The sequence below is a fragment of the Cuculus canorus genome, chromosome 1 (assembly GCF_017976375.1).
Source record: "Cuculus canorus isolate bCucCan1 chromosome 1, bCucCan1.pri, whole genome shotgun sequence".
NCBI lineage: Eukaryota > Metazoa > Chordata > Aves > Cuculiformes > Cuculidae > Cuculus > Cuculus canorus.
In genome coordinates, this window is record NC_071401.1 from 82,140,664 (window position 1) to 82,166,137 (window position 25,474).

The 25,474-nt window shown below is 38.3% G+C and overlaps 1 protein-coding gene across 5 annotated transcripts in view; it reads left to right on the forward strand.

Annotated features, from left to right (window-relative positions):
• Positions 1 to 25,474, forward strand: part of CNKSR2 (connector enhancer of kinase suppressor of Ras 2) — a 212,211-nt gene that overhangs the window by 35,045 nt on the left and 151,692 nt on the right. For all 5 annotated transcript variants that reach the window (XM_054059353.1, XM_054059361.1, XM_054059366.1 and 2 more), the window contains exons 2-3: positions 2,334 to 2,497; positions 14,680 to 14,882. In XM_054059353.1, coding sequence (XP_053915328.1) covers positions 2,334 to 2,497; positions 14,680 to 14,882 — 367 coding nt within the window. The remainder of the gene's footprint in view (positions 1 to 2,333; positions 2,498 to 14,679; positions 14,883 to 25,474) is intronic.

Consider the following 25,474-nt stretch of genomic DNA (forward strand, 5'->3'; position numbering starts at 1 on the left):
TTTTGACCTTAGTGAGTGTTCCCGTCTTCTTTTCTGTGCTTATGTGTGCCAACCAAGTCATTTTATATATCATTCTTAGTGGTTCTGATAATTCAGTTATGTCAATTATAGGGGAATGAAACTTAGGAGAATAAAAGCTTCAGTAGATCATTGCTCGTACTGAAAGTTTAATGATTTATATTTTCTTTGTTGGAGAGTTAGGGAACAATTTTTAGCTCCTTACAAGCCAGTCAAACACATCTGAGAAACAGGCTGTGTGGCAAGATGTGATACATGATCAGTGCTGGATCATGATTCTTGTTCTTTGCTAGCATGTTGTAATAGAGTATGACTGATTTGAGTGACTAGTGGTTTGATTAAAAAGTGAAATCAATGGAGTACATGGCTCCAACTGCTTGATTGACCTAGACTTTGAAGTGGTTTTGTTACGGAGGCAGGAAATCGGTCAGCAGGCTCCAGAAAGATGTGCTCGGAGGTTGCTGGAATTGGGGATCTGCTAAAGAGAATTTCCTGTGTCTTGGGCCTGGAGTATTTGATTTACAGTGGGTTTGCATGTGGTTTGATTTTGATGCATGAATTCTAGAAGTTAAAGCCGTGTGAAGATCGTGCTGGTGTGTTGTAGCAGGGACAGAGTGTGACCAACACTTGCCCAAGGGCTGAGCCAATACCGACAGGCTGGTCTGGCCCTGGGGCATCCATGCCAGCAGTACTGATGTGTTCCTCATGTAAGTCTTTGGAGATGTGGCTACACAAGGTTTCAGAGAAGCTTTATGCTATAGGCTGGGGCTCTTTTGAATCAGCTGGGTCCCACCAGTCAGATCAATCTTTTGTCCTCCACATATCTTCAGGATTTTCAGACATTTTGATTTGCAAATACAAATGTTCTTACTTTCTTGCAACTTAATGAGCAGATGCCTTTGAACGTTAGGGAGAGAGAGATACGTGCTGACTGGGATTGTTTGAAGGCAACTATCAGAAAGGTGGTATCTCTCAGGAAGCTGTTAAATTAGTGCATCCAGGTTTTTGTCAGATCCTGCTACTCAACATCAATCATGTTGATCCCTTGGAAGGTATTCAGACACAAATTTTAGATGGACCACCAAATAACCGTGAGTCTTCCTTATCCCCTTGGCACAGAGATGCACACACTGCAGAGCTTCCCCGTATTGGTTTGGCTCTCTTAGGCAAAGATTGATGAGGAAGAAATGCATAATGAATTACCTCACATTTTGCAGTGTTCTTTGCTCCGGGCAAAAATATGTAGTCAGCTACACGTTGTTAGATGGACATTCAAATGGCTATAATTGAGATGAACCCCAAAGCAGGACCTAGTCCTTTACAACCCTGCACTCATCTGTGTCCTGAGCAAATTTGTCACATGCACTTCTACAATCTTTTTTGACACAATGGGTCTGTTTCTGCTCCCTGATTACCAGGCCTTCATTTTGAGCAGCTTTTGTGCATTTTTATACTGCGAGTGACTCCATACAGTTTCTGAACTGTGGTACATCAAGCGGAATTTGCTGCTGCAATTTTAGCTCTGTTTATTCATTCACAGTGCTGCCACCTTTCTTGTTCTTCAGAGACATCTGCAGCTTGTCTTGGGGCTGGCATGACCTGAGAACTGTCAGGGAGCTCAGCAGAGTATAAATGGTCTTGGAGTAGGAGAGACACCACGACATGGCATTGCCATTTTGTGTGCTGCTGCATGGGACACTGTGGTCAAGAGTCCAGTATAGAGATGGGTTCCTAGATGAGGGCATCTGCAGGATGCATCTCCTTGTCATTCGACCTACCATGACAGAAGCATACTGGAAGGGAGGCTAAAAGGCACTGGTAGCTAGTTTCTCCTGAATATATGGCACTAAACATTCGCGCTCCCATTATACCCTTACAATTTGCCTCTGGTACAAATGCTTTCCCTTGTTTACAGTCTCTTACAGTGCTGTAAAAACTAACAGCATCTGTTGATATATTCCTTCTCTTGTTTCCCCTTCTTTTCTTTCCTCCTTAGTAACATACCTATTATTAGGGGCTACCAGATATGCGTTCATAGGACAGTATACTAAAGGGTTCAGGGCTCTGTTCAGGGTTCGGGAGTGGTTGGTGTCATCCACAAGTGGAAAAGCCATGGCTGCCTTAGCTTTCCAAACCTTATGACTTCTGGATAAGAGAAAATTTTGTGTAATGTGGAAATATTTCTCTTGTAGAGCAAATATTCTTTGTTGGCTTTATATTTTAATTTTTTTTTTTGTTCCAGCCCAATTTCACTTCCTATGGCAATACAAATGTTGCTAACTTTTGTCTTTCCTTCTTCTGTCCTGTGTCTGCAGGTCTTGATGATTGCCTGCAGCAATATATAAAGAACTTTGAGAGAGAGAAGATTAGTGGTGACCAGCTACTACGCATTACTCATCAAGAACTGGAAGATCTTGGAGTCACACGAATTGGTCATCAGGAGCTTATCTTGGAAGCAGTAGACTTACTCTGTGCACTGGTAAACTACTTGGGGAAAAAAAAAATGGGGAGTGAACAGCGTTTTGCTAATTCAGTTTGTGTATTCAAATTTCTAGTCCTAAACACTGTCTGAGTGGTTCAAGAAACTTCTAATGTGTAATGTATGAACAATTTAGCATTTTAAACCAGAGGCAAGATAAAGAGCAATAGCAACTGATAGGATGGTGCTTGTTGCATAAATTGGTATCAGAGATTAAAGGTTTGCATATCTGTCTTTATAGAAGGAAAGCTTATCTGAAATCACAGAAGGGCTAGACTGGATTTGGTTTGACTGTAAAACAGTTATGTATGTGAATGCAGTAACTGAGCAGCAGTTGCCCTTTACAAACAAAATGTCCTGATATTAACCATGTAATTTTTAAAGCAAATTATGTTTTAGATGATTATTTGAGCTTGCTGAAACATAGCTGCTTGCATTTCACAGTAGAAAGGATTAAATACGGAAATAATTATCTTATGTGTAAATAATACATACAACTTTGATGGAGCATAAAGGGGGGTTTTGCAAATGGTCTTTTCGGTCATGTCATGTCATGCAAAACTGGGATTATCTCCTTGGTGAGGGGTGTGGTGCTGACTTCACTCTTCTTACAAACTTTTTATGTCTACCTGTAAAGATTAGTGATAGATTGGCCACACTGCATTCTCTACTGTAGGAAGGATCGTGAACAGCTCTGCCAAGATGTACTTGACTGCCTAAAGTGATGTTTTGTGGATTCTTAATGCATACTCCTTTTTCCAAGCCTCAGAAGCGGTTTTTAAAAAGCTGAATCCCAGTAGAGGGAATCAAAGATGGTAGACTGAAAGGCTCTTCAAAAGGGCTTGTGAAATCTCAGTATGCAGCAGCTTTTCTGAATGCCTCTTTTTGTACCTTTGGAAGACAGTTGTGAAGGGTAATGAAGAGAATAGAATGAAAAAAAAATAAATAAAAAATGCAAAAGGAAAAGTAAAGGAGGGGAGGAGACATTTTCCATACAGGACTATGTTTGTTTTTAAACATGTATTAGATTCACTTCTTTAGAGTAGTATTTCTAATAATGTTGCAGAGTGGCTCAGTGCAATTAGTTGACATCTATTTGTTTTTTAAATAATGGGAGGGATGCAATCCTTAAATTTACTACTGATGTGGAAGGGAACATAGAGTTTTTCACAAAGTACTCTTCTCATCAGACAGTGCAAAAGGAAATACGAAAGTAAATACTTTAATTAACTGAGACAAAATCTAACTTAGGGTGAGCACTGATGACCATTCTTCCCAGGCACACAGGAAGACAGATTGAAGCCCTTTCAAAAATAACCTATTTTCACAGAAGAAACTGTTTATTAGCTGAAATTTCTTTTTTCCCCAGATATGTAATTACAGATGTTATCTCTAGACAAACAAACATAACTTGTCTTTGTAGCTGCCTTATCTCAGGCAAAAGTGTATGGAACTAAGTTGAATATAAAATAAGGAGTTTGTAGTGAAGGCTAACACTGCATCCTGAATTCATGCAGCAAGTTTCTACCTTCCTGGTCTTTGTTGCATGTATAGTACTGCCTGCTTTTCTGAGTTCATCCTAAAGAAAACTTCATCTCTGAAACACAATAGCATGCATTCAGATCACAGCTTCTAATTTAGGTTGAGGGTTTTGCATTCTCATAGTTGGCTCCTGATGGCTCCTCAGGGATACAAAATGTGATTATTATATTGATTTTAGTGGATTTAATTTGAATTTATTGTTCACCAATCAGATAAACCTCTTAGGAAATTTAATTCACAGACAATCCTTTTGTCTATACTGGTCCTATACTTACTGGCTTTCCTTTTTTTATTGCATTGGTAAGTGTCTGTAATGGTTAGTGCTTGCCCATTCTTCTGATTAGCCTCTAATGTTGACTGTATTGCTTAGGAGAACTTGCAGATAGTTGCTGTGCAAAGTTTTTTTTTAATGAGAATAATCTATTTATTTCTGCTGTTTCAGTGGAGTTTGACAGAGGTTTTATGATAGAATTTGGCATGAATTACAAGCGTATGATGCATCTGAATTAAGATCTGTTTAGATGCTGGAGGTGATCGGTGGTATGATGGGAGAGGAATATTAATGTTAATTTCATCTTTCAAGCATAATCTCTGATTGATTTTAAAGTAATCATTCAAAAGTGTCACTTTGAATTCTCCTTCTCATTGTCACCAGGTTGCTGAGTGACCACCTAAATATTTTTTGGGACTGAGGACAGTTGAGGGAAAAGAGCCATCTCTCACTTTTTGTTCCTGCTCCCGCTCTACAGGGGAAAGTTTTCAAGATAGTTGCCATCAATGAGAAGAGCTTCTGTGATGCTGATAGCTGATGTGCTTTAGGAGCTGCTTTCTTCTTGCCTCCCTTCCTAGCCTTTTTGGGGGTAAACTTCTGCAGACAGTTTCTGCCCTGCCAGCTGTGGGTATAGAGAAGGGCAAACCAGTTGTCTGTGTTGCATGCTGGTAGTTCGTGGGGCAACATCTTCTTCTTGGAGGAAAGTGAAGAGCCTGAACAAGCTTGTTTGTCTGGTATGGAGAGTGGATGGGACCTTAACCCCAGCAGAGGCTACTGAACAGTGCTGAACAGCCAGACTACTTCCTGCAATAATAGTTGGGAAACAGTTATGATTGACAGTGCTATTCAAAGGATGTTCTTTATTGACTTTTGACAGAAGGTGAGTGGGCGGTTGTGGTCTCTCACAGTATCCCACTTCTGTCATAAGCGCTTGGAAGAAATGGATGCTTCAGTGTTTGTTAGCTGATCAGGGAACAAATGGTGGTCTGTGCTCTCCATCTTAGGAATGTCTGTCTTCACTGCCAGCCTGCTGTACTGTGCTCTTGACAGCAGAGCAAGCATCCTGGGGGGAAGGGAAGGGAGGCGGATTCGCAGGTTTTCTTTTCCTATGGTGTTTCTAAGAAGGAGAAATGAAGATTTTGGCCAGCTGCTTAGTGCTGTTACATGTCATGTTTGCTGATAATAGTGGGGGTGTGTATATCACATACCATCACTGAAGCTGAACTTGCTCCAGGAGAGAGCAGGCAATGTAACTAATACCGTTTGTCTCTTCCCTCTCTCCTTCAGGCTGTGAAGGTGGGACTGTGTTCAATAGATTTGCCTCAGTGTGGTTTTGTGTTTTATAAAATCTGTATGTCAGAAAGGGCAAGATAAATGAAATGTTCTCTGTGCTGAAAAGAAAGAAGTAATGAGGTCTGTCGTGGTATTTTATTGTTGCATGGTTTTTGATCAGTCCTTGAGAAAACACCATGATGGAGATAGGCTTGTAGGGTTTTTCTGTTGCCGGCATAGCACATCTCTTGTCTCTTTCTGTTCAAACTGGGGTATGAAACCAAGATCACACTGGTGGCACCAACAGGTAGATTCTTGCTTGATGTGGATGTGCATGCTTAGTCATACTACAAAATCTCTAAAAGTAACTGATGTCTTAAAACTGTTTGAAAATTGGTAGACTAAGAAATTTTGTATCCAACTTCAAAGGCACAGCAGAAACTATATTGAGTTAGGTACCATGGTATTTTTTCTTCGGTCTGTTCCCAAGTAATAAAACATGCCATTGTTTATCAGTTATCACCAAGATGTAGCCTCAATATGATCCTTTCAGTATGTGTGTGGAGGTGAAACTAGTCTAAGATTGCTTTCCATTTCATCAGTAAACAAACAACAGTGTAGCAGACCTTCATCCACACAAAATGTGACAAGCCTTGTTTCTTTGATGGTTGCTTTAAGAAGTGAGTGTGAATGAACAGTGCAAACAGAACATAAATGGAGCAAAGATGGAGGTGATGCTTATGAAATCAGAGAAATGCATACTCAGAAACAGATTACTTAGGTAATGCCATCACATCACTGTCATTCTTCAGATATGGAGTGCATCTAGAGGTCTTGTAGCTCCTGAAATACATAACTGTGCTGCAGAAAGCAAAGAAATGCACATAATCTTTTTTTTTCCCATCATCTGTTTGTCAGGAGATGGTGTTTAATGTCTCAAAACTGTGTATTTTGAAGAGTGCCTGTGGATTCTAAATTTTACGTCTCCTCGGTATCATAGTTTTCCCAGAAAATGTGCCCCTTGCCTCACTGTCTGGACAATACAGACTGAAGACTGTATAGCCAAAGATTTTGTCTTCAATCTTTAAAAAAGTCATCTAGTTTACCTGACATATTGCCATAGTGCCTTAATGCATGAGGCTTTTTTTTTTTTTGCTTTAATTCTCAAAAATATCATATATATTTTGTTTGAAGATTAAATTAGATTTGTTTATTTTGAACATTTTTCAAATATTTTTTAAAAGAAGACCTTGAAGTGGGAAATATTTTGTTCTGGGAAGATAAGAATATTTAGAAAACTTCACAAATAACTTTTGGATGCTTTAAAGTTTTCCTTGAACAAAGACCTTAGTAAAGTCCTGGTGAATTTGCAAAATACTTCCTCAGGGAATCTGCATTTGTGTAGAACAGAGTCTGGTTAAAAGGCAAAACAATTTTTGCTTTGTACAGCATACTAGTTTCAATACTGGTTTCATGCTAGTTCTTTGAATCTGCTATGGCTGCTCAGGAATTTATTATGCACTGTATATTTGAATCTGTAAAGCTAGAAGATTGCTGCAGATGAAATAGCATTATTATTTGTGAGAGAAAACATTGGTGTGCACTAACAGCATGAAATTACTTATCATTTACTACTAGCACGAAACATTTATATGCAAATGAATGTAAAAAATAGACCTACTTTACCCATGAATGATTCAATTCCTCTTAAGAATTATGCCTTTTATCTTCATTTCATCTTCTTCCCATTTCTCATGCAGAAATCCTTTCCTTTGCCCTTATCACTACTGAGATCTTAAAACTATTGTCAGGAGTAGTGAGTATTAGACTTAATCATCATAGTGCTAAATGAGGAAGACTTCATTTTGGAATGGAGATTTCTATGTACTGAAGTTGGGATTTATTGTTAATATTCTGTATGCTCATAGCAGAATAATTACTTGCCCTTTTTACTATTGCCCTTTGCAAGTTAAAGTTCTGCTTATACATCACCTGCCATCCTGTCTTCAGCCTCAGCTAACTTAACTGCAGAGAAGGAAATCCTGAAGTCCAACACCAGATCAATAAAGCTAAGGAGTTTAAAGAGTTTCTGATAGCTCATATAGATTGCTTTGAAAATGTTTGTTGCTGTTGTTAGTAGACCTTTTATACAGAACTGCAGTAAACTGTGTAGTATATCAAAGGCAGTAAAAATGTCTGCATGCAAAAGGGTGAATGTCCTTCCTCATACTTGCCTCAGAAATCAGTTACGGATCCTGGGTACTTTTCTTAGTTGCTTGTTTCTTTAGGCTGTTTGGAGTTTGGGGCAAGTGCAAAATACATGCCCTGGTTCATAGTCATAGCATGGTTTGGGTGGAAAGGGGCCTTTGGAAGACCCAACCCTCTTGGTAAAAGCAAAGTGGATTAAAATGGCCATAACAATGTAAATTGTTTTAAGGAGATAGTGTGTTCATAACGATCTACTTACTTCCTTTTTTTGAAACTGTTGATCAGCTGTTTAAGACTTTGTGAAATGCGTGTAACTGAATATGTAACTAGGAGTTTAAATTCTGTAGAAATAGGAGCACTTGGCTGGCTAGGGACAAAATGACATGAGAAAGTAGGAAAACAAAAAATTAATGAGCACTTGGTCTTGCAGAATCTGCTGGTTGAATAAGAAGAATAGTTATATAATTGCTCTATTAGTGCCACAAAGCATAACGAGGGCTTGGCTTTTTTGATGTGTTGCTTGATTGTGCTGTGAAGAAAGAAGGGCATCTTTCAGGAAAGGGCATGTTGATGATGATTATGGATCTTTCCCAGATTCTGCAGGGCTGTAAGTATCATGCACGTGAGTTTTTTTCTGACTGCAAACATTTAGGACAAATATTTATACTATTTGAAAGCATTTGCCTTTTAATCAGCAAATTTTTAATAACTGCGGGAAATGATCAGTGTCATTTGAGCTGTCTTTTTCTCCTTACCTACTTATTCTGTGTTTATGAAACAGATATATAAGGATCATGTGTGGTGCACTTCTAAATTACCCCATATGTCAGTGCTATTTGAAGGAGAGACAACCTTAGCGTTGGCATTTTGTGACACTGGAAGAAGGGCTGTTAGAAATATATGTTGTAGGCAGATCTGTTGAGGTATAAAGTTACATAAGGCACCTTCTATATGACAAGCTGTGTGTCTCAGTTGCTCACAACTTTGGACTAGTAAGCTATTTGCCTCGTACTTTGTGGGATGTGTTCAGCCAAGTATTTTGGAGAAGGAAGTTTAAATGCATTTTATTTTTAAAAACAATGTTGGAAAGAAAGGTTGGAATTTTTCTTGGTGAATTTTTGGCTGCCCCAAATTTTGAGGCGTGGTATTGAAACGGCTGCCATGTACTGTGGCATCCATGTGATGCTGTTTTGATTATTCACTTAAAAACTTCCCCAGGCTTCTGGGAAACTGAAGACTCAATGAAATTTACCATTTCCACGTTGTTTGTTTAAAAGCAATGAAGATTATCTACAAAACCGATACTCAAGTATTAAATATGGAAGATGAAAGCACTGAAAAATAGTGAGGAGCAGGATTAAGCTTGCCTGAGGTTGTCTGAAGTCCATTTCTTAGCAGCCATGTGCTATTCTTACCTAAAACTCCTGCTTTCAGTCTGTGAATAAGTGGAAAAAGACTTTTAAAAAAGTTGCATTAGAGAGAAAAGTTATGATTTCATCCTTGTCATTATTATCCATGTTTACCAAGAGATATCTGGTGTAACTGAGGTGTTACATTTCTTTACATGTAATTTATTACGCAGTACAACTGTCTAGACTATAATGATTGTCTTTTCAAAAGGTTGCCTTTTTTTTTTTTTCCTTCTTTAAAAAATCATGTTTGGGTGTGTAGCAACAAATAATTGCCAAAGAAAAATAAACCTTTATCCTTAGTTTTATAGAGCTGCAGTTGCTTTCTGCGGAGAGGGAGCAGAAATTAATCACTGTAAGCACTACTATCTGCTCCACCTGGAGGAACTTTTCATTTTCCTTTTGCCCTCAAGCACCAGTGTTACTGTAGTGTCTTCTGTTCCTGTCTTGTGTTTCTTCTGTAAGAGTTCACACTGGTTGCTGCATGCCTTTTGCTCCACATGGTTCCCAACAGCTTTATGGGCTGAAACCCAAGAAACAGGTAGGCAGACGGGCTATACACTCATTTCCCTATCTTGGATTGTTCGTAGGAGTCAAATGATGTCCTTGAACTTCATGTTGCCTTTGTGCTTGGAGATGTAGTGGCATTTGTGGTTGCATTAAAGTAATGATAAAGACATCTGTTCTGGGGGATGCTGGGGTTAGTTAATGGGACTGTGGCTTTGTCTGTATTGCATATTGCAGTGTGTTTAGATCTGGACTTCTTTTGGTATTTGAGCTTGGCTGTTTTAGTCAGCTGAGGTGCCTTTGCACTTGCAATGTGCAGCATAAAAGTACCCTAAATTAAAGGTCTCAACACCTTCTTGACACCCTGTTTGAGCCAGGAACCTCTTTACTTTTTAGCCTGTGTTAGCAATGTGAGGTGCATGTCCCTGCTAGCAAGCATTAATTGAATTCAACACAAGAAAGAGATAAAATGAACCCTGTTTTGTTTTGGTTGGTTTTTTGTTTTTTTTAAAAAATTTATTTTTCCTAATTCTTGGGAGGAACAAACAACTAATGAACATGGATCCCGCTAATCCAAAAAAAGTTACCCTTACTTCAAAAGTATGGTTATAAAACTGTTTTCCTACGCTGTACTGCTGTTGTAAGGATGGGCTGGCAGAGGGGCTAGGCTGGTTTCCCCCACCAAGTGAAAAACAGTAGACCTCTTCAGCAGTGATTAGAGCTGCTGCTTGTCAGCATGTGAAGAAAAGAGCTACAATTCATCACTCACACTGTCATGTGAAGCCATAGAAAAGTAATTAGCAGGTAAAATGTCTATTAATAAATCCTATCACCTTTAGTTCGAACACCTGCTGACAAGCTATTACTCTATGTAGCTTAATTTCATCAAGTTCGTGGTTTGTGATTGCCAGAAGAGACTCCAGTAGAGTGGTTTCTGTTGAGGTGGGGTGTCTCTGAAGACACTTATGCTCTGTGGCCTCTCATTGAGAAAGCTGATGCGTAGACTTGCTTTGCTTCTCATAATCTCTACAAGCATGCAGAAATTTTTTTGTGTGTGTTTCTTTCAGTGACTGAATTTATTTTGGCTAATGAAAGCATAACTTGTGTTAGTGCCGGCTAAATGCAGAGAAAGGAGAAACAAAGAATTGTCTCCTTTGCCTGCAATTATCTCCTTACATTGCTTGAAAATAAATGCAGTGTATTTCTAAGAAAACCATATTGTTAATAGTATATTATCACATATAAAGTATGATTAAACTTGGCAGTTATTATTTGAGCAAGCTTTTCTCCAACATTAGAACATGCAATTCTGTTCATTTTTAATGTGGGCCAGAAATATTAGTGGTAAACGAAATGGGGATTTCGTTAGCTTGGCTGCTGTTTTAGGATCCCTCTACTTGAAGGCGTCAATAAACACAGCTGCCCCAAAATATATTCTGCCTGAAGTTTATCTCTGTATTTTGCATCTCTGGCTTTATTTGTCTCATATTACAGGTGGAGGCTTTACCAAATTCAATGTCATTCCTCATGTAAGACTGGATTTTATATGTAGCTTAGGCATTACGTTTGTCCCTTATTTTTTTACATTAAAGAAAATGCATACATTTGATGAATAGGTACAAAAATAGACTTTTTATCAGTTAACATTGTCTCTTCATTTTCACATATCTGACAGTGGAAAAAGATATGTCTATGTGTCAAAAAAGAGTATGTCTGTGGGCGGCTGTCATTTGAAATGTTAACAAGAGGCCACTAAGCTTTTTTATGAGATCATTTTCTAAAGAAACATATATGTAAATGCAAGCTATCTTCCTGTTGTAGGATAAATGTTTATTATCAGTGTTCCCGCTGTGGTGGGTATGGCACATCAGCACAGGCTGGTACCCACCACTTCTTAGTGGATAAGGTATAGAGAAGGTGATGAAGCAGGGGATGGAGAAGGAGAGTCTGGGGAGGTGAGTGGGTGCCCAGCCTGGCTCTCTCCTTCCCCTTTCATACCTCTTCTCTGTTTGCTTCACATGGTTTGAAAACGAGCATGGTATTTGGATAATTGCACTCAGATTCTTAGTAACAGCCTCTGGAATCGAGAAGTTCAACATTTCAGTGCATCAGAAAAAAAAGAAACCCTGTGAGGAGCCCGGTGGCAAGCCTGTGGTTTGCAGTTGTTCACTGCCATGTTGTGCAGGTGTTGTGGGGCTTGGTTGTGGTGAGTGGGGTTTTGGTTTGGCTGGTATGTGAGACATTTTGTGTGATGTATCTTTCATCCAGAATATCTGTCATTTGTTTCTTAAGCCTCTAAATTTGCCTAAATGAGCTAGATGCTCAAGAAGCAGGATGACTTATTGAATCATAAGACAGTTAGTGTTGGAAGAAACCTTAAAGATCATCCAGTTACAACCTCCTTGCCATGGGCAGGGACACCTTCCTATAGGTCAGGTTGCTCAGAGTCCAATCCAGCCTGGCCTTGTACACTTCCAGGGATGGAGCATCCATGACTTCTCTGGGCAATCTGTTCCAGTGCCTCACCACACTCACAGTCAAAAATTTCTTCCTAATATCTAATCTAGATCCCCCCCTCTTTCAGTTTTAAACCATTCCCCCTCATCCCACCATTTATCCCGCTTTTGCACTCCCTGATAAAGAGCCCCTTCCCAGCTTTACTGTAGGCTCCTTTCCAGTACTAGAAGGCTGCTCTAATGACTCCCTGGAGCCTTCTCTTCTCTAGGCTAAAAAAACCCCAATGCTCTCAGTCTGTCCTCGTATGGAAGGTGGTCCAGTCTTCTGATCATCTTCTTAGCCCTCCTCTGGACTCCTAAGAGATCCATGTCCTTCCTGTGCTTAGGACTCCAGAGCTAAACACAGTACTCCAGGTGAGGTCTCATGAGACCAGAGCTGAGGGGGAGAATCACCTGGTATTTTTTTCCAACTTACTCCTACCCAGTCCTCAGTCTCAGTTGTGCTCTCTCAGCTGCAGCAACCACAGAAAACCACAGCAAACCCAAATTTATTTTTATCTGATGTTTATCTCTTTTAATTTGGACAGATTTAATAAGTTATTAGTTATGAGCCATTTAGCTGCATAATAAAGTACATTTTACTTTTCCATCCCAATTTATTGTTTTCATCTTGTAATTTTTTATTTATAACCTAACTCTATCTGTTGTATAATTGCTATCCAATATTTACACAGTGGAAAAGTCACTGCCCAAACATACAATTTGTCTAATTGGGAACTGAATGTGGTGGCAGAGGACGGCGCCTGTGCAGAAACTGTGCAATCAAGAAACATGCCCATAAAGCCTTCCTTGCTCAAAATGTGGGTGTTCACAGAAGTTTCAGTAGTGACTTCTAAAGTGCAACCTTAATGTATGGTCACTTCCCCCTTAAGCTGTGTCCCAAAGTGCATCCCCTGCTTCAGAAAGAAAGCTGTTGTTCCAGGAGCTCCCTCACAAAGTGCATTTGATTTATGAGTGCGAAGAGGATCTGGCTAAGAGGTGGCAGGCAAGCAGTGTGCTGAAGCCTCTCTTTTCCATGATGGACATTGTGGGAGGGCTGGGGGCTCACCAGGGCTAGCTTCAGTGTAATCTTCCTGCAGTCTCTCTGTAATTAAAGAGGAGATTAAATTCATTTAGTAGATTGTTTGGATTAGGGGCATGACAACTGCTGTAAATAATCACACACACAGCCTCCCCTCATTTCCTATAGTCAAAAGACTAAGGTAAATAAGCTTCAGAAGACTTAAATTAGCATTGGTAAATATATCCCTTCTCCCATCTCTTCTCTTTGTGGACAGATTAGCATGAGTACAAAACCAGAGGGCCTGGTAAGAGAGCTGGTAAGGACAGCGAGTGTTGTTAGGAGGTAGATTTTTCTGTGTGCAGATGAGGGGTCTTTCTGTATCTTGCTTCATCATCCTTTGTGTTAGGGAATGGTCAACCTTGGATAGTAAGTAGCCCTTTCAGTTGTCAGCTGAACAGGTTGTGAGCACCCCATGTTATAACCCTGCCATACAGTTAAGGCGAGGAGTACCTTCAAACGTCCCATCTTTCTTACAGGAATAATCAGCTCAAGACTATGCAATTACTTATTCCTTTACAAAGGCAAAAGAAGTTCTTTTTTGGAATTGGTACTATTCTTTGCATTTGTGTGGCAAACAAATCTATTATAGAAATAACAACTGATGGTGCCATTTTGTATTGTAATTGAACATTAAATTAGGGCATTCTGTAGCGCTGTTTCAGCAACATTTGTATATCTGAAAGTTTTTCAGCTACTATTTGTTAATATTTCTGTGTAATTATTTCCTGCTCTGCTGCACAGTTGAGGAATGTAATTTAAGTTCAAGTGATTCGCTCTTAAATCAAAGCGAAGTTCACACCTTTAATTTAAAAGGGCAACATAGACATTAAGCAAGGTAGCACTGTGTTCTCTCATCTGTGATTCTGGTGGTCCTTTACCGCTGACAAGAATGAAAATAAGGTAATGGACTTGCTTTCTTCACTGAAATGAACAAAAGATATTTGGTGTCACACTGTGTCCATACTGTGTAGTTCTGCTAGTTGCAAGCCCTCTTGGCTAGTGTGACCTTAGGAATTGGTGTGAGTACGAACATGAAGGACTGATCCCTAACCATCAGTTCTACTGAGTGAACCATCTGATTTACTGAGAATGATGCACTGCTTTGAAAATCAGTCTTCCAGACTAGCTTTTTCCTTCATTTTGAGATGTCTTTCTCAGTGCGCTGAAAACCAGCTAAAAGATCACTCATAATTTTGATCTTCATTTTTCTATTTTTATGCTCTTTAGAAACAGAACATGCCATATATTTAAAAACTAATGAGTGGGTGTATTTCTACCTTAATTATTAGGAATGGTGAAATTTTGAAGCAGAAGAGCAATCTTGCTGTTCTCAGTACTTTATGTTCAGCTGCAAAGCTAACTTTCTTTGTGTTTTTGGTTTTTTTTCAATGCAGAACTATGGTTTGGAAACAGAAAATCTAAAAACCCTTTCTCACAAGCTGAATGCATCTGCCAAAAATCTGCAGAACTTCATCACTGGGAGAAGGAGGAGCGGTCACTATGATGGAAGGACCAGCCGCAAATTACCAAATGATTTCCTGACATCAGTAGTGGATCTGATTGGAGCAGCTAAAAGTCTTCTGGCTTGGTTGGACAGGTAAAATCTTCCAAATTTGTCTGAGGTAACCAGATCATGCACACACATAACCCTGGCTTCTTTACAAAATGTAATGTAGGCATAGAAATGGAGGCAGAATTCATTTACAAATTCTGAGGGGATGTTTGTAGCAAGTTTTTCTTGTTAAATTGGGTTGCGATTCAAATAGCATTGCAGCACAATACTTCTAAATGGACTGCGCATATCTGGAAATATGTATACATCACAGTATAGTGATGGGATGACATTATTAGGTTATATATGCATTTTATTCTTAATGGAAGACATCACTTTGACCTGTATAACTCAGATTCATTGCTTTGGTAGTATCAAATTCACAAAACTGTGATCATACTTTTCATTAAATAGGCGTCAATATATGCTTCCAGTGTGTCTGTGTGTAAACATGCATGTTGCTTTTTAGGTTTTTTAAATAGAAGTGAAATACCTCTGAAACTGTAGGTGCAATTGGAGCTGTTTTATGCTTTTACCTCTGTTATGTAGGAAATATGTGGGATCAGGACTCAAGTGCTCTCCTTTACTGTATCTGTAGAGACATTTTTCTAATGATAACAAGAGTAATATGCAGGTACTTAAGATGATCATTGAACCTCATGAAGTGATTAAAACTAGTCTATCTGTATTTCTTTATAAAATGCATCACAGTACATTTTTATCAGTGAAAATAAAACGCTTGTCTTAATTCGAAGGTGCATCTTATGTTGTATCCAGCAGCTGAAGTTTTGTTCAGAGTATGATCTTGGTGTAATTTTTAAAATCCAACAGAATTGTTTGAATTTACTGCTGTGAGTTTTATGTTTCATTTTCTTGAGGAAAAGTAGCTCTGTCTCATAAATTATTTCAGTATGAAATGCTTATTTCAATATGAAATGCATATATCCTTTCCATTTCTTAAGAATGCGAACTCCTTCTTTTTTACAATAGACTGTAGCTACCACTACTGCTTCTTTTCTCCTCTCTTTCTAGCCTTTACCCAAGTTTCAAACCTAGAGTACCTGAACTTGGGCTCCTGAACTTCTATTTAGATGTTTAATATTAGATGCGCAGAGAAGTGATACAATTACTTGGAAGGAGTTTGGTATTGAGACATGAAAGACTGGGAATATGTTTTTAGCTCTACCTCTAGCCTGTTGTTATTTGGAAGACCTGTAGGCTTCACCTTTTTTCCCTGCAGATCATTTTTGGCCAAGAACCGCATATTGTTCTGGGCTTTAAAACAGAAGGAACACTAGAAAATCACCTTCTTTTATATAGGCAGATCAGTATTTGCACTTCTTTCTATGTAGAATTAAATTTTACTGTTCCCATACTGGAATTGTGGCTAATGTATAAAGACTGTTAGTTACAAAGTGGAGATTTTTTTTTTTTTTTTTAGTTAAATGCTCTCGTATTAAACTTTCCCATATATATATGCATTTAGCACATTGGAAAACAATGTATTTTTGGCATCCTAATATGAATTTAGTGGTTGAACTTACGGAAGAAAGTAGTTGTTGATGCTAGGAAACATCAACATCTATCATCTACTATCTCATCAGAGATAGTAGGTTAGCGAATTTTAGTCTTGGTGGAGGAAGACCTCTAAAATATTTTCTGAAAACATGTGTATCAATGGTACTCTCAGTGAAATGCAAAATGACTTCTGCATTTATCTGAAATGATAGCTGATCAGACCCAGGAAGTTAAAAATGAGTATAGCTGTGGTGGTAGCTTGCTTTTAGCAATGCTGTCTTTGGTTTTCAAATCAGACTTCCCAGAAATTATATTTTAATTTCATTCAGATTTCTGGGAAAGTCCTTTTGAAGATGTGTGTAGCTTGAATACCTGTTTCTGGCAAATGTTTTCTGCAACATTTTAAGACTTTTCTGATTTATGATGTGTCAGTATTTTGGTTAGGTTTGTTCTTCCTTCTGTGTGAAGCCACCAAATTAGGATGAAGGCAGGCCAATGACTGCACTTTTCTCAGGAAGTGGAAACACCTGGAGATCAATAGGTTTCTGCTTATTGTATTCCTTCTATTGGGGCCACTAGGGGGAGATAGAAAGATTTTAAAAATAAAATATTTAAAGTTAGTAACATGGGTTTAATTTTGTTCAGCATAGGTGTTTCTGTTAAACCTGGGCCCCAATTCTTAGTTTTTTGCTTGATGTCTAACAAAACTGGTCTCTAACACCAGTTCTGTCTATGGGGTGTGTGAGAGAGGGTAGAACAAACCATTAGGAGGAACACAGTGGCCATTAGGGTTATTCTCCTCGTTGTAAGATCTATTCCTTGCTGGTCCTGTGTGGTGTTTTTCAGGTCATGCCTAGAAAAGGCAGCTACCAGCAGCTCCAGCTTGCATAGAAATCCAGTGATGTGTTTTTCATGTGTAGGGAATGGTAATGGCTCCATATGACTTGTGCTTCACTTGGTACTCTAGAGAACTCTCTTTTTATGATTTTCTATAAGCACTTACAATCTGTATGGGCCTTGTTAGGCCTGGCTCAATTATCAAAAGGAGGGTGAGAGTTGTGATTTTTCTAAGCTACTTTCGCTCTGGCTCTTGCAGTCCCACTGTGCAGAGCCAATCCAAGGACACACTTTTTTTCAGGTCTCTGCCTGGAGCAGTCCTACTTCCCAGGTCTCTGCCTGGAGCAGTCCTACTTCCAGATGTGTTTCACAGATTGAGTTTTACTGAAAATTAGGGTAGCTTGTAGCTGTGCTTTAGAAGTCTTCTGGTTTATTTAATTTAGAAACTGGAAAACTTGGTTGAGAATCCTAGTTGTTTTCAAAGGAGGTTGGCTGATGATTTTTGAGGAGCACAAAATAGCTTTCCGATAATGCCCTGTAAAATAACTGTTATCACGCTAATAGAGTATGTCCTTGAACTTGTTAGGCTTATTTTAACTTTCTGTTACGTTCTCAGCTCAGAAAATCTATCTTCTCTTCCAGAAGACTTAAAATAAATGTTTTGGCTTAAGAATGTTTTATTTTATAGTTTCTCCCTGAGCTTCAAACAATTCCAAACCCATTTGCGGATGAGATTGGTGTTTTCTTGAAAAAAAATTAGTCTTTTGTGAAAATACAGTGCATTTCCTCTTGACAATTAAATTAGCTCTTACGCTGATGTAAAATTACACTTTAGTCTATAGCAACAAACTATTTGTCTGATATTCAAAGCAACCGGGCGTCAAAATGTCTCCAGTGGTATTTCTCAAGAATTAAAGAATTATATATACAGTTATCCAGGTATTCTCGATTTCCAGTTAGATGATTGGTGTTCTTTTCACTCTTTATTCCTGTAATTCATGGAAGTTGTATTCTTGGAATAGTAATATATGCCATCTTTCTAAATCCTCCTTCTCTGATGTGTCAGGTTCCTGGAAATTCTCCTGCCTTTTATAGGGCTGATGCACTGCATCATGAGGAGAAAACCTTGGTGCTTTCTGCGCAACGAATTTCCTTTGCTGAGATTAGTCATAACAGTTCTGAGCAATGTACTTCTCAATCTTTCTTTTGGATTGAAGTGAAAATACACACAACCTTGCCTTCAAAGTCTGGGCAACTCATTTTATGAAAATGTTGTTTGGTATCAAAGCAGAAGGGACGTTGTGCTGGGCAGCACTCTGGTCAAGCAAGGACAACTCTCTGCTTTACGCTCCTGACCATAAGTATGCCACAGTCTGGAAGCCAAGTGGCAAATACAATAAGTACAGAGCTCTACCTCTTTTGTTTTTTTTCATACTGTGTTCCAAAATATAAAATAGTCAAAGATCTAGGAAAACCGGAATGCTGACAATGAAAAAAACATAGTTGAAATAAAAATAAACTGAATAGTTGAAAAAAAACATTAGAACAAATGAATAAAAAACACAGTTGAAAAATATGCAGCTGATCTAAAAATAAAAATTTATTTTTAATATCCCTCAAGCTAAATATAAAGTATAATAGAGATTTTTTTTTAAAATATGTGATTACTGTTGAGAGTTCACTACTGTGGATCCACAACATGAATGCATTACAATTATGTTGCATAAAGCTATCTCTAACCTCATAAAAGTTTGGGGTTTTTTTCTGGGAGGGGGTACAGTAGTATGTCCAGTAGTATCTGCCCATTTTAACTGAAATTGAAATTAGACATATTTATTTCTGTTAATCCCTAGGTAAGGTTTTGTTCTCACAGCACATATTTAAAATCCACTTGAAAACCACTTTGTAAAAGTGTTGCTTTTTATGTAGATGTGTCAGAGTTCGCTGCCTTTCTGAGATTTCTGAATTAAATATACATCATCCATCCATGGCTTTCTTGCTCTAAAAGCACCATGAACTCATGAAGGATTTTGAGAATGAAATTACTTTTTTCATCTTTAAGAAAATTATGTTAGGATTTTACCATATTACTTATGTCTTCAGTGACACCAGTGAAAACATCCTAGTTTTGTCCAGAGGCAAATGACCTGAAAAACAATGATATCATAGAGAAAATTCTTCTGATCGCCAAGTACAAAGCACTGAGCTATGCTTATAACTCTCTCTCGTTAAGGCACAGCAAGCTCTTATAACTATACTCATATCTCATTCCTTTTCTGCTAATTTGCTACTATCTATTGGTTGTTCTACTGGAATTATAAAGAGTACTGTGTGCTGAGATTCATCCAATACTTTTTCTCGCAAAACTTACCGAGCCATCTGACAGACAGACAGAAGGTAGTATTTTCATCATTAGGTGGCACAACACCTGAGTGTTGAGTTTGTCTCCAAAGGAGTCACAGACTGCAGCAAAGTGAAAGCAGTCTTAGGAACAAGAGCACATTTTAAGCACCCCAGTTTCCCCCTTCAAGTCTCAATTTGTTTTATGGGAAAACTAGATTTAACAAGTAAAGCTCATTATTATAGTCTTTAACTGGAGAGAACTTCAGTACTCTGTGTGGAAAACAAAGGATCCTGAGGGAACCTGATCTGGGGTAACATTTGGTGGCTGCTGCATGAACTCTCCCTCTTCCCATCTTGTCTCCTTGCTCCAACAGCCCACAGCTTATTTGCATGGCTTGCTTCGGGTGGTGCCATCTTCCATGTTGCTATTGGTTTGATACGTTGTCTTAATTTACCTCCTCCATGCTTCTGTCCTCTTTGTCAACCAAACACCTTGGGAATCTGTATTTTTTACTGACTGCTCTAAGCAAGAAAAAGTTCTTAGCTGTGCTTCTGGGCTTTCTGCTACTGCGTACTCTATAATGCTTGAGCTGTGTTATCTGAAGCAAAGACTCCTCATACCATATAGCTTGTAAAGCATCAAAAAGAATGTTTTGGGTTTTAGCAAACAGAAACAATGTCTGTATAAGCTATGAATGCAGACATAAAGACTAGGAGTGAGGAAGAGATGGTTCTACTTAGGCCTTAATTGAGTCTTCATTAAAGACACAACTAAGATAATTCAGTAGTTTGTTTGTCAATTAAAAATTTAAGAAGATATAATCAGCTTCCCAGGAGAACTGCTACAATGTTTTGCATCTGTTGTGTCACAGATTTTAATGATTGTGAATCAGGACTTCTCAGAGAGCACTGGATGTCTTTAGTGTACTGTTTGACTTGGCCATCTGTGTGGGCACTGATTCAATATGTCTTTCACAGCAACTCTTCTGTATCTCTTCTGTATCCCCTTTTACTCACCCTAGTACTATACCCCTTTTGGAAATAACAAACTTAAACTCCTACTGCATATTCCACTGAAGTCTAAGTAGTAGGGACAAAGAGATCTTGTGGAGACAGATTTTGTATTCCAGACTTTCAGTGCTGTAGCCAGAGAGAAGCCAGCAGGCTGACAAATGTGCACCAATCTGATTAATTTACCACTGTTGTCTAGATAGATCATATATGAACAGAGCAGAACGAGGAGATGAACGAAAAGCCCAACTGTAAATAGAAATCGTTGGTCGTATAAGCAGTATAGGCCAAATAAATGGCAGTAGTAACAAAATGTGCCATTTCAGAGTAAAAGGCTTTTCTGGCAAGTCTAGGTGTGCTTTCAGCAGCATTCACTGAGTGGCTGCATGTAATCCTTTGACTTCTAACCCCAGGTGGGCAAGTCATTTTGGCATGGCCTTAAATGTGCTAATATTCAGCAAAGCACTTATATATATACATATATATACATAAGGCTTATTAAGTAAGGCTAATGTCTGTGCCTAAAGTTAAGGACATTTGAATGCTTCAATGGTTACATCTGGACAGCAGAACAAGACCTCCAAGCCTTACTGTGGGCTGTGCAAATGTGTTTTGGTGATTTTCTGTTGTCTACAGAGAAGTGCAGGCTGCAGTGATGTCAACACTCTTGTTTATGTATGAACATGTCTAGGTGTTCAGCTTCAGCACACCCTTTGAGCCGCTTTGTGTGAAAGCACTGTGGTAGCAGAACACATTCTGCACTTAAAAATGGATATCTCTGTTTTCACCATGGTGACATACACAATGCATACGTTTTCCTTCACTGTAGGTAAAATGTGTTCAGCTGGATTTCTTTGATTCATTGTTTTTTGGCAAATGAGCCTTGGTGTTGTTTATGGTGTGACTGTTTTGGAGTTTTAAGTAAAGAGTAGAAAATTATGCTTGAATGTTTACAAGCCTGTAACTTCTTACTTACAAAGAATGTGTTGGTGGTTTAGCATCTCCTTTCTAAAAGACTTCACGCAGTCCTGTTAGCTGCGTTTGGTTATTATTGCTTGTCCTGACAGGGTAGATCTGGTTTGCACACAAGATGGTGGGAGAAAACAAATGAAAACCCAAACAAAAAGAAAACAAAGTGTTCAGCAATTCTTTACTCACTACAGAAATGATGCACTTTCTGTCATTTGTTTTCAGTCTTAAACCTATGAATCATATGTTTCCTTTATGCATTTTTCTTTATGCCTGTTGGAGTGGTATGCCAAACCTGTTCAGTAAGCGCTGCCTAAGAATGCTATGATACTTAACCATTTTGTGCTACTGCAACAGCTGTAGATGTTTAACAGAGCACTTGTTTAAAGAATTGCTTTATCCACTGTGAATTTTACTGCATTCCTTCCTGATTCTACATAAACCATTTCCACTAGAAATACAAATAAAGTATTTGTTTCATAGGTGCCTAGAGCTATGAATCTTAGGCAGATTTAGCGCAAATATATATGCAACAAAACTATACATTCAGATTTTTATTTGAGCTTAATGTGTTACCTTTGAAGACTGAGGAGTATTATTGAATTGATTACTTCTCTCTTCAAAAGAATTCGGGCTGTTATGTTTAATCAAATTGCTCTGAGGATGTTTTCCCCTGTTAAGATGCTAAAATAAATATGTTATTTGTTTCAAACCCCTCTTAAAGTCTGTTGTTATAAAATAGCTCAGTATTACACGTAGTGGTGAAATATGATTAACTTTTATTTTGGGGTAATACTTTTATTAACAGCAGCCTACATTTGTCCCGATTGTAACTTTTTAAAGTGAAATGGGTATTTCTAGATATGATATTCCCCTACCCAGTTATTCTATGAAGAAGACAGATGAGGAAGCTAAAGGATATGAGGCTGGAAATGTCAATAATGTAGAAATAATGAGTGTGTGCATCTCCTTCACAATATACATCTTAATTTTTAATTGTTTGGGAAGGATTTTCCTTCAGGTACCATCAGTAGTTGTATCAATAGCTGCTGAATTGTATTATGTCTTAGTTCTGTGAGGATATTAGTTGTAATGTATTTATGTCTCAGTTCATAAAAGTTTACATACATATATGCACCTGTGTTAAACAAATTGCTGCATTGCACCAGTATAAACCAGCCTGCATTGCACCTGTATAAACAAATTCATGTTTCAGAGTTGGTTTACTATTTATCTCAAATACTGGTTTAAAAACTGTGAAAAGAACCAGTAGCTTGGTTGTGCCTGGTGTTAAAGAAACCTTATGTCCAGTAGATTAGGGTCTTGAAGTTGATTGACTTTGGGAAAAAAAAGGAAAAAAAAAAAACCAACCCCACCAATTATATTTATTTTCTCTGTCAATGATGTATTTAGAAACTCTTTATCTCGCTGGAATGTGTGATGTCTAATAAGGTGTGGGCTTACAAAGTTGGTTTGCACAGTGGAAAAGTTAAGAGGCTTCCCCTTTTCTAGCTGCATGCATGACTGTAAAACGTGTTAGAACTTAATTATCTTTGAAACCCAGCTATTTGTGAAAGTGTTTTCAAAGTGGCTAATGACTTTGAATGCTAGAAAGGAGAAGACACGAGAAAAGGTGAGAACAAAGGCAAAACCGTCCTGCAAGTTTGTACAGAAGCAGTGATGTGGTTGCATAGATCTTTCCTTAGTGTAACAAGCATAGAAGAGGCAGACAAAGAATGGAAAGGAGAAACCAGCAGAGGTGTGGAAGAGGAAATGAATGAAAGAGCTTGTAGTCAGATAGGTGATCTGTGGAGCTACAAAGGTGTTTTATGTGGGTGTTGTGAGGGAGCGGAATCACAGGGAAGTTTTAAAGGAAGAACAAATGATATGTGAGAGAACTTGAGTAAAATAGGCTTCACAAATAGGGAAATGTGTGTGGAAAAAGGTCTGGGAAATGACTGAGAGAAGTAAGACTATGGGATACTAAGGTCAGTGCCATAGCAGAAAGTGTGGCAACGTAAGACCCCAGTCCAAGGCAGTTCTTTAGTTCTTATTTAACTCTAAAGAACACTGGATTGGACAGCACACATTTTGAAAATTTTGGTTGTTCTCAGGGACTTTGCTTCACTGGAGTCACAGGAGTTATCTGAAACTTGGGGGTCCAAGGGACTGCTTAAGGTGTGGCTTCGGAAAAAAAAAAAAAAAAGAGTAGAAACTGGAAGCTGATAGAAATGGCTTAGCCAAATGAAGGAAATAATTTTTAAAAACTAGACAGGAGTGGTCTAATTAAAGAAGGAATTCCTTTTATTTGATGTGTTTCTGATGCTTTGAGAAGGAAAGTGTTTTAGCAGCGTGGTAAAAATTATAGTGTATGTAGGCTTTATTTCAATTATACATATTGTTTCACCCATTGCAAGTCAATACTATTGTGCTGTATTAAAATTATATTCAGTGGATGTATTATTATTGAAGAGGTTTTTCTGTCAGATTGGTGTTTCACACTGTCCCTTGTGAAATCCAATCAGTGATCCTATGGTGAAGTTTCTGTGGTATTTTGGTTGAAACTGCTGGCATATTGTACTAAGTCTTGCTGGATTTCACTGCTGAAACTCAGGCTTGGGATGTAACACCAAAATACATTTCCTTTGGTAAAAAATATTCAAAGACTTTTTGTCCCTAGCATTTGCCCAGCTGCTTTTGCAGTAGTGGCTGTATAGTTGTGCGTGCAGGTTGCTTCCAGGGAAGTGGTCTAACTGGGGAGGAGCAGAAAAGAGAATTTCAATTTTACTGGTCCAATTTGCAGAAATGCACTAGAGAGGCATCCATGGAAGCTGATGTGAGACCTACACAGGAGGCAGCTCAAGGACTCCTTACATTTTCTGCAGGAGCAAAGTCCATGTGACATGGATATGTCTCTTTATCCTCCCAAGCTGTGAAGCACATTTCAAAATATTCCCTATTAGTTATTGATTTTTAGTAGTCCCCTCCATCCCGTTGGCACCTTTGCTGTCTGCTGCACATGCTGTTTCCAGTAAATCTTCACTGTGTAAACATCAGTGTAACAAAAATGAGTAATGTCTCAGTCCTTTTGCCTGTTCTTTAATGTCAACAAAGTTTATTTGGAGCATTTCTAATGATCTTCCCTGAAAGCCATGATGGTAAAAATGTCATTATTTTCCTCATGAACCATGAAACCAAGCTAAATTGTAAAAGTATGAGGGAAGATGATGTGGTATTAGAAGCCAAAACCTACCATGCAATTTTGTTTAGAGAAATGCTGGAGGCTTTGAAATGTCAAATAAAATCCAGTTGTGTAATTTGAGGATCAAATTGTGATAACATCCATACTTTAAGTAAAATAATACCACTTGTTGCCTTGATTCCATTCATCTTCAATAAAAGTGAGTTCATAAATGAACATGACCTTTTTAAATCAAGGTTTCAGGTAGATTTCAGAGCCTCAACAGTTACAATTTTGAAAGGAAAAATATCAGTGGGTTTGCACATCTTGGCTAATGTACTTTTTTAAACACAATTATGGTTCATAACCAAGCAGTTTAGTTACCTTTTATCCTGTAATACACTCATGTCTCCTGAATTTCAGTAACACTCTATGCATGTATCTGTGGGTAGGCCTGCTGTAGAGTGTACCTACTGTAAGGCTGCCATATACTGTAAAAAACTTCAACTTTGAATTGTGATTATAGGTCTGTGTCAAACAGCATTTGTAAGGCACCTTTGGGAACTTAACCACATGCTGTCTACTAAGTCCTCACTTTCTAGTTGCTTTTATGTTTCATAAAGTCAGGCTAGCTCCTAATTTCTGTACTTTTATTTTAAATAGAAGGTACTGGTTTTCTCTACAGAAAATATGAACGCAAGTATGTGTTGTTGTATTATGTGTGACATCAAATCCAAGCTGCTAGACTTGAGTGTACACCTTGAAGTTCATTATGTCC